The sequence below is a fragment of the Nicotiana attenuata genome, unplaced genomic scaffold, assembly GCF_001879085.1.
Source record: "Nicotiana attenuata strain UT unplaced genomic scaffold, NIATTr2, whole genome shotgun sequence".
NCBI classification, from domain to species: Eukaryota; Viridiplantae; Streptophyta; class Magnoliopsida; order Solanales; family Solanaceae; genus Nicotiana; species Nicotiana attenuata.
In genome coordinates this window covers 98,165-107,646 of record NW_017670306.1, presented here as the reverse complement: position 1 = coordinate 107,646, position 9,482 = coordinate 98,165, and the positions used below count along the sequence as shown (strand labels likewise).

At 40.9% G+C, this 9,482-nt stretch overlaps 1 protein-coding gene and 1 long non-coding RNA gene across 2 annotated transcripts; one reads left to right on the top strand and one right to left on the bottom strand.

The window, feature by feature from the left end:
- The first annotated feature begins 2,628 nt into the window (after positions 1–2,628).
- On the top strand, positions 2,629–2,947 carry LOC109237553. Its single transcript, XR_002069636.1, has 3 exons — positions 2,629–2,700; positions 2,786–2,839; positions 2,907–2,947. It is a non-coding gene; the product is annotated as an uncharacterized LOC109237553 (long non-coding RNA).
- Positions 2,948–8,439: 5,492 nt separating this feature from the next.
- LOC109237552 lies at positions 8,440–9,416 on the bottom strand. The gene has a single exon (XM_019403871.1). The coding sequence runs from the start codon at positions 9,257–9,259 to the stop codon at positions 8,717–8,719; it is 543 nt and encodes a 180-aa protein (XP_019259416.1). The 5' UTR covers positions 9,260–9,416; the 3' UTR covers positions 8,440–8,716.
- Positions 9,417–9,482: the final 66 nt, after the last annotated feature.

Below are 9,482 nucleotides of genomic sequence, written 5' to 3'. Positions count from 1 at the left end.
ATAGTAAAATTTAGAGCCTTGTAGGCGTAGTAATGTGTAGTATTTTAGCTTAGAATTCCTTTTGTTTTAGTTTCTATTACTGGTATTTCGATCCTCAAAATATCGAGCCCGGAATCCATACGTAAGTAATTTGTACAATTAAGTTATTAAAAAATATGAATTTAAATTATAAGAAAATACATAATTATTAATGATAATTTTGTGCCACTGGGCCTCAAAATATGGAGCCCGGAACCCATATGTAAGTAATTTGTACAATTAAGTTATTAAAAAATATGAATTTAAATTATAAGAAAATACATAATTATTAATGATAATTTTGTGCCACTGGGCCTCAAAATATGGAGCCCGGAACCCATACGTAAGTAATTTATACAATTAAGTTATTAAAAAATATGAAATTTCAATATAAAAAAAATAACATAATTATTAATGATAATTTGTACAGTTAAGTTTTAAAAATTATGATTTTACAGTTGACGACATGGATGCGCCTTATACATCCCGGCCTCCGGACGTCGGATTCTATTAGCCTACAGCCCCAGCATAGATCGAGGTATATCTGGGAGGACAGTTGCTTACTACGACGTTTCGGGCCGGAGAGTGGATCTTACTATGGGAGTTTTGAGTCCTCCCCGCGTTTTACATCCCCCGTGGTCCATCACTTGGAGAGATGGGATTTTATAGGATTATTAGGATTGGTCGGATACAGCTCGACTATGCTTTGATCATGGCCATGATTGAGCGATGGCGACCGGAGATCACACTTCTCCATCTTCCCATTGGCAGGCCACCATCACACTCCAGGACGCAGAGAGATTTTATATGGCCTGTCCGCTGATGGCTTGCCTGTTTTACTCCCTACGACCATGAAATATATCCGCGGGAGGCATATTTGGATATGCTGCACATGCTCACTGGTTCATGCCGGAGGGCCAGGAGGTAGCGTCTGGGGTCAGTCGCATACAGTTAGTCCCATTAGAGGACCGCCTGTGCAGCTCCCACGATACTATCACCGACGAAGTCAGCGTGAGGTGGATGTGCAGCGATACACGAGGCTGTTGCTGCTCTTCTATATTTGGGGGGGTCTTGTTCCCGAACACTTCGGGGAACCTTAGTGAGCCTCCGTTTTCTTGCATCATATCACCCGGTTCGAGGATACAGCCAGTACAGCTGGGTGGTGCTGTCCTCTCATTTTTTGTACAGGCAGATGTGTCGGGCTTTCCATGGGCACACAGAGAGACGTTTGGCTTCCTGCCGCTTCTACAGGTGACAACATATTCAACGAATATGTCCGTTAGTTACAATTTCTACGTAGTTATAGTTTATCTGACACTATACATTCAACTTTCTATGTTAGGTTTTGGGTCTATGAGCGATTTCTGCAGCTTCGGCCACTCTACCACAGCTACTGGCTTAATATAAGAATTCCGAATCTCCCTCTAGCTTGTAGGTGGGTTATGCGTCGTAGACTTGAATGAGAGTATGATGCCCATCATAATCCCCCGCATCAGGGAGTCTTGGATTTGCTGCGGAGGACGCACAGTGAATATCTAACTAAACGTACCAGTTATTGTTTAATTTAGTGTTGCGCATACTAACGGTTTGTGTTATTATTTGATAGTTCATCTGGAAGCCGTACAGCGAGGAGGTGATAGGTACCCTGCCAGCGTATTTGTACGTTCGGCCGACATATTTGGAGGGCTTCTGTCCCTCTCACATGCCCGATATTGTGGAGCATCATGCCTCAGAGCTGGTTTTTCGTACAGTTTGGCCTGCCGCACCTATACCGACTCCGCCTGCATGGCATCCTTTTACATTATGAGAGGATTGATCGGTCTAGGGTGGACGACACATTTTTATTGATTGGCTTTAACGCCCAGCTGCTATTTGGGACAGGCGGAGGTGACTTAAACCCAACTCCGCAGCACTTTTCCTATTGAAGGTTATATGGCATGGTACCGCACTGTTTCCCGACTTTTTATCGGGAAACCCAGTTCATCAGGCGAGAAGGTCCGGTACGTCTCATACGCCGGGAGACACGAAGGCTCTGGTATGTTTTCTGTTATAATTAATTATTATACCTGTAATTTCGTGCAAATACGTAGTTTTAAATTCTTTACTTTTGCGCAGGCGATTGGATTGCATACAGTCTATCGTATGGGCGCAGATGCAGAGTTATGTCCACGATCCTGTGGTCATGCAGGACTACAGTCGTCGATTCATGGATTTGGCTGCCCAGACATTTGCAGCGAGCCGATCGGATCAGCGTTTAGCACACGAGGCTGATTATATTTAACCCAGCCACGTATCAGCGAGGTAGTTGGTATCCCACGAGTGTGGTTGGTGCCCGACGAGGTGGTGGTGCCCGGACGAGCTGCTGGTGCCGACGACCTCGTGCGCCCGAGAGTGGTGTTCAGCAGGGGGGCCATTGATGCTCCTGATGATGATGTTGCTGCTGATATGACAGGCTGGCAATGCATGAGACTGAATACCATCTTACAGCCTGGGAATTTTTGACACTCCAGTGCCATCACAGATGACCCCATCGGGTCAACTATTGATCACGGGCTCGGATTTTCAAGGAGCTGATTGGGGTAGATTATTTCCCTGGCCCGTCTACCACTTGATGAGGGTCGACCGACCCGAGATTTATTTAGTGGGCGCCGACTGAGTTATGGCAGCTCTTCACATGCGCAGGTATGAGTTTATTAGTATTGAATTTGAATTTGTTTAACTATAAACTTATTTATTTTGTTACACTATATTAATTTCCTTATTTCAGGCTTCATGTGATGCTGCGACAGATGACTACATTCAGGATCCAGACACGATTATGGTAAGATAATATAAATTGTTATGAATTATTATTGTAGTTTTAAGCTAAGTTTTATATTATTATGTAGCATTCTACTGGACCTGACAGCACCATCGATACATGTCATCCTGCGCCGCATCCGGCTATAAGGAGAAAACTTTGATGATGATGATCTTGATAGCGTACCCGGGCGGGAGGGGATACGCCTCAGGCGACGGCTACATTGACACACCGGATGCGGGACACATTGAGTCGGCCTTCCTTTTTTTATATTTGGTGTAAATTAATATTTTTGTACATATTAACAACAATATTTAAATGAATATATCCATTACCTTTTTAGTTCTCATGTGTTTTATTGTTTCGTATAACAACACAAGCATTTAAACTTAAATGCCACTAATTAAAATAAATTTCAGTACAACAAACAAGGAAAACATAACAACACACAACACAAACATAACATGCCGACATAATAAAAATGCATAAAATATGAAAAATACACTAAGCACATACAGGCCATTGTTTAGTCCCGGCTTGCCATTTATCTCCGCTCCAACCACTTAAATCGTTGTTCCATTTGTTCTTTTTCTTCTTCTAACTCTTTCACTCTCGCCTTCACACTCCGCAAGTTCCCGTTTATATTTTTTTTACGTTCCTTCTGTGCTTCACAATTCCATTCTGCTCTCATTTTTCATCTCCTACCTGCTTTAGTTTCTCCCTCATTTCTGTAATAGTTCTATCGCTTTCTCTTTGTACTACCAGTTGGCATAACCACTTATTATTGAAGAGATTGCAGTTGTTCTCTGTAGCATTCCTTGATAACATGGTTCATCAACCCATTCATCAAACTCACACATAGGTTCGCGGGAACCTTGTACAACTGGTTCATACAGTGCAGTAGCGGCGTCCAACATCACGACCTTCCAGCAACTGTTCATCACGCATGCTTTTCCACAGTAGTACATTGGTGGACGAAGAGGTTGAGCCATTTGTGGAAATATTTTCCTTTTAGTAAAAAAAATCTTTCTTTTAATGAAAATATTTGCGTTTAGTAAATTTTGAGCACACAAAATGACTACAATGAGCCCGTTATTATAGGCGAGAGAACACACACATAACGCCAGGTATAATGGCGCTATATTTAGCGCAAGACAACACACACATAACGCCAGGTATAATGGCGCTATTATTTAGCGTGTTACATATCATGATGTTGACAAGACTACTTTATGTCAGTTGGTCAGCTTTTTCAGTTCGACAAGACAACACACACATAGCGCCAGGTATAATGGCGCTATATTTAGCGTATTACATATCATGATGTTGACAAGACTACTTTATGTCAGCTGGTCAGCTTTTTCAGTTCGACAAGACAACACACACATAACGCCAGGTGTAATGGCGCTATATTTAGCGTGTTACATATCATGATGTTGACAAGACTACTTTATATCAGTTGGTCAGCTTTTTCAGTTCGACAAGACAACACACACATAACCAGGTATAATGGCGCTATATTTAGCGTGTTACATATCATGATGTTGACAAGACTACTTTATGTCAGCTGGTCAGCTTTTTCAGTTCGACAAGACAACACACACATACTAAATGAAAATTCGTGTTACATTTAAATATTCCTAGAGGAAAAATAATGAAAAAGAAAAAAAGGTGAAATAAGTGGACCGATATTTCTTCCATTATCTAGAATCAAACCAAATATTGTGAAAGTTGAATTATGTTAATGTCAAAGTATCTTTATTTTTCTTATATATAGAAGAGTGGTAATGTACTGGACTTGGAAAAAAATTATTTTATTACAAGCATAATTTTATTTCATAAATCAGGCAACATACACATATTAACTAATTATTACAACATCAACTCATGGTTAGTTAGGTACACTAGAAGAACACCTACCCGAGCTTGATTACTGTTGCCATCCAAAGGACATTTTCTACGGTCTTGTCCTGTTTGCGAGCATATACCACATTTTCGCGCATAAACTGTATCACTAACATCCATTTGGTTCCGTATACGCGTTCTCTTCTGCACCTGTATTTTACGCAAATAGGACTTGTTACACACCATTTTAAATGGTTCAGGAGGCCAATAATGCTCAGCACCCAGTGGCTGCAACTGACCACTATATGTGTTTAGGTACTTCGAAACACTATATTGTCGATCAACATAGTTGGTTGCACCTAAACCAACTTGTTGAAAGCACTTGATGGCATGTGAGCAAGGCATGTGGTAGATGGACCATTTTCCACAAGAGCATAACCTTGCAGATTCATTTACAGTATGCACATTATTACCCCGAATTTGATGGATAGCGGTGCGAACTTCAAAAATATTTCTTTCATTATCATACTGCAAAAATGAATGCCAATGTGCTCGTCGTCTGTGTTTCTCGAATCTCGTCATCGGCACTGGCATAAATTCAACACCCCTTTCCATCAATGACGTTGCAGCCGCCAGACCTTTCAACAAACCTCTCCGCCATTTGCTTGAACGACATCCGCACCATGGCTGTGACAGGCAATCCTCTTGCCGACTTCAATATAACCCGTTGAAAGACTCTGACACATTTGTAGTCAGAGTTCCCATCGTCTGGCACCATCCGCATGCAAAGTCCACTTTTCAGGTCATGTCGCATTAACCAACGATAGGCTGCCTCGTCTTCTTGCCTGATATATTCCATGTGCCTCCGGAATTTATGTTGTTGGTGGTCTGTATGCTGCCATCCACATCAAATCATGCAGATCCTTATTGGGATATACCTTCTGGAAATTGGCTTTCAAATGCCTAACACAGTAACGATGGTAGGCATAAGGTTCTTGCCATGCAGGCAAGTTCTCCACAGAACTTAAGATGCCACCGTGCCGATCAGATATTAGACAGATACCGGAACGTTGTTTCACAACGTGCTCTTTCATATGGTTCAAAAACAACGTCCACGTCTCTTGGCTTTCATTGGCACAAATAGCAAAAGCTAGAGGAAATATCTATCCATTAGCATCTACTGCCACGGCTATTAACAGCTTCATATCGTACTTTCCATAGACATGAGTGCCGTCTATGGATATTACGGGGACAATGCGAAAAACCATCAATTGCTGGTTTAAAGCCCAGAACACGTAATTGAATATATATTCTGGTTTACCTGCACTTCGCTCAAGCTTCCACTCAACAACCGTCCCGGGGTTAAAATGCTGTAGTGCAGCCATGTACCTAGGCAGATCTGCAAATGATTATCCCAGTTACCATACACTATTTCAAACGCTCGTTTGCGCCCGAGAAATGCCTTTCTTTTAGTAATGGTATGGCCATGTTCCTGCTGGACTGATGTAATGCACTCTTTGATTTTATACCTTATGGACTGTTCAATGTGTGGAATAAGAACAAGAGAAATCAAGTCAATATCCAAGTTGAAGTGATTCCCGTTGAATGTGTCCATTTCGCATGTGTGGGTGGGAATGTATTTACCCACTTTCCACATACCTGTCTTCTTCTTGGTCGCACGCAACATCCAATTACATGGCCAAAACCACCTGCGGCAAACAACCTTGTATACCGTCGGACTTGACTCCCATACCTGCATCTCATGACACTCTTTTACGTTGTGCATTTTACAAGCCCTGCTTAGGCGCGCTTTATCAGGAAAAAGCATCCCTTTGCAAGTACCGTTGGTCTAGACTCATCCCACATTGCTGTTCGGATTTCATCAAAATCCCTTGTGAGAGCTTCCACATCCGGCACGGCTGGCAAGTTATCAATGTAAGGAATCTCCTCTTGAATGAAACGACACTTCGGACTCATACACTCTTCGTCTAGGGGGTCTCTCTTCAAATCAGGTCCTTCCTCCTCATCCTCTGCATCACCATCCTCACGAGCAAAGGGTGTCTCATCCCCGGATTCATCCGTATTGTATCGTAATCACTGTTCTGTTCCTGACTCTGTGCATCTGCAGGTCCCGATGTAATACATCATTTTTCGGGCAATTGAGTGAGTTCAACTTGCTCGTTTTCACTGCACAACAACAAAAATATATAGCTACTAAAATTAATAAATAATTTCCATATTTTTGTAATCACTTCACTTACAAGTCGTAATGTGATAAAATTTCATGATGGACGTTATCAATTAGGTGATGACTACCGGATGGGCCACTTGTAAAATTCATATCCGGCCTGTAACCCCTATTAAATATTGTGAGCGTTAAGACAAATTCAATACAACAAATATATACATAATTAACACAAATGAAAATTAAAATTTACCACTCGTCTTGTGAGTTATGGAAAGCAGGGTTTAAATTATTTTCTCGCTGCTCATTCATCGGCGGTGATAAGTTTAAATCAAAGATAACTCTTCATCCGGAACTTGTCCGGCAAAAAACTGTTCCAGAATAACCCCTCGATGACTGGGGTTATCTCTACTACGCACAACCTCATTTTTTGGAACGTCTTCGACCTTCACGTACATCTCCAACATTGTGATTACAAGAAAATTCTGACATTCGTCCGGAGTCCTCAAAAAAATCACTCAAAGTTTCATCATCATCGATGTTAAACTCCGAGTAAAAAGCAAACCCCTTGCGGAGTGACGGAATAAGGATATCTTCCGGTACTTTAAATATCACCGAACGTTTCCTCACACTCATTTTTTGCATAACAACGATATCAATGTATCGTACTCCATTGTCAGTGGCAATTTAACATGACACTTTAGCAGGTAAACTGTAGTCCACGGAGTTATTCTCCATCACAACCTCACCACCCCAATATAATGAAACTCTTATCCTACGCTCTTCAGACATTATAAAAAAATGCCGGAGAATTTAACAACAACAGACGTCAAGAGTTAAAAAAAATTTTGAATGCATTTCTATGCGATTCTAACCTCTTTATATAGAAAATGGGGAACCGGGAAGTTTTTTTTTTTTACATATATAGCGCCAAATAAGTTGGCGCTTTATTTTGAATTATTGTACTGGTCAGAAAAAAAAGGATATAACGCCACTATTTCTTGGCGCTATATCACTGTGAGTGTATAACGCCAGAAATAGTGGCGTTATATCACTCACAGTGTATAACGCCAGAAATAGTGGCGCTATATATTAACGGTGCTGTTACCGTTAATATATAGCGCCACTATTTCTGGCGCTATATATATTATTGTTACCTTTTTTTTTACACCTATTTATGTGTTTTGAGCCCAAAATAGCAACATTTTGGTTTCGGACTCGTTAGAGAGATCATATTGCAGCTACACATTTATGGTCAAAAGTTCTATACATGGCAAAGTCACCCTATATAGAAGTAATCTGTAGTAGTCTGTTTTAGTTTTGAATAGTCTGTATTAATCTGATTACTTTGAGAATTGGTTCATCAGTCCAAATGAGTCAAATTGTACATATTGATATACTTGGTTGAATATAATTTTTAAGTTTAACCAAAAAAAACAACACTATAATCCATGAGTGATGCAAGAAAATCAGAAGGTGCTAGTTCTAGCAAGTGGCGGAACCAGGATATTCAAGCCACAATGCAAAGAAGTAAATAAACAAAGAAGTCGATGGGATATATATAATAAGCTAGTTGCAAAAAGCTATGATAAATTGAGAAAATCGTCGCATAGTTCCACTAGCATCTACAGAGGTAGCCTAATTAATCATGGAAATTCAATAATATTTTTTAGAGAAACAGTCGATTATTGCATCAAATGGCAATTTATCCAGCAAAAGGATGAGCAAGTGGTGGAAAACACAAAGTACTTACTGAAAAGTCGAATCAAATTAACGACAATGACTAGCACACGCAGATCAGCCGCTATAGCAAAAAGATTAAATCCGTAAAGTTGAGGCAATTAACAATTAATGGCAGATTCAAAGTTTCAGTTCGCGGAGGCATTAGCTGGTGGTTCTCTCAATCTTCGTAGATGTTCGATCCACTGATCCTCAGGTACTTCACTGGTCCAATTAGGAGCCACTCCACCAAAAGAAACCCTACGCATGGCTTCCATCACTCTCGTTGCATTCTCCGCCGTCAACGGAGCATTGCGGCGGCTCTCGTCCTCTCTGAGCGCTCTCTGCACAGCATTATCAGACGCCGCTCTTATTCCCTCCTCCTCTTCTTCAACCTCACTTTTACATTCATCTTCTTCCCCGTCGCTCAGATCCAGTGATGATATTCCGTTCTCTACACAACGCGCATAACCGTTGGGGAGTCGATGAAAATGATTAGATTCGTCGGGCTCTTCATCGTCGGAGCTTTGAACAGGATTTGGACGCTGATCGGAGATCTGTGCATAGTCGTCATCAGCGGTGGAAGAGATTGGCTGGTAATATTCCGGCGAATCGTCAGCGTTCGTGTCGGAATCACTTCCGGTGCCGTTTTCTTGGATGAAATTCGGTGTGGAATTCAATTGGGCGTTCATATCCTTTTTAGACGAATTTTCTAGAACTGAAAATTTAGGAAATCCACTTGTATCTGAATGATGTGCTAAGATACGGAGAGTTCAAACTATACTGGAAAGTATTCTGACAAATGATAATTACCTTTTACATATTCAAAATAATAACCTAAACTATCAAATTTTTGTGAGTTTTTTTTGCTTAAAATACTACCTGATCCCAAAACCACCGTCTATACTGTCCTTT

Excerpts from the sequence above, each read along its gene's own strand:
- LOC109237552 (XM_019403871.1), bottom strand. The coding sequence starts at position 9,259 with ATGAACGCCCAATTGAATTCCACACCGAATTTCATCCAAGAAAACGGC.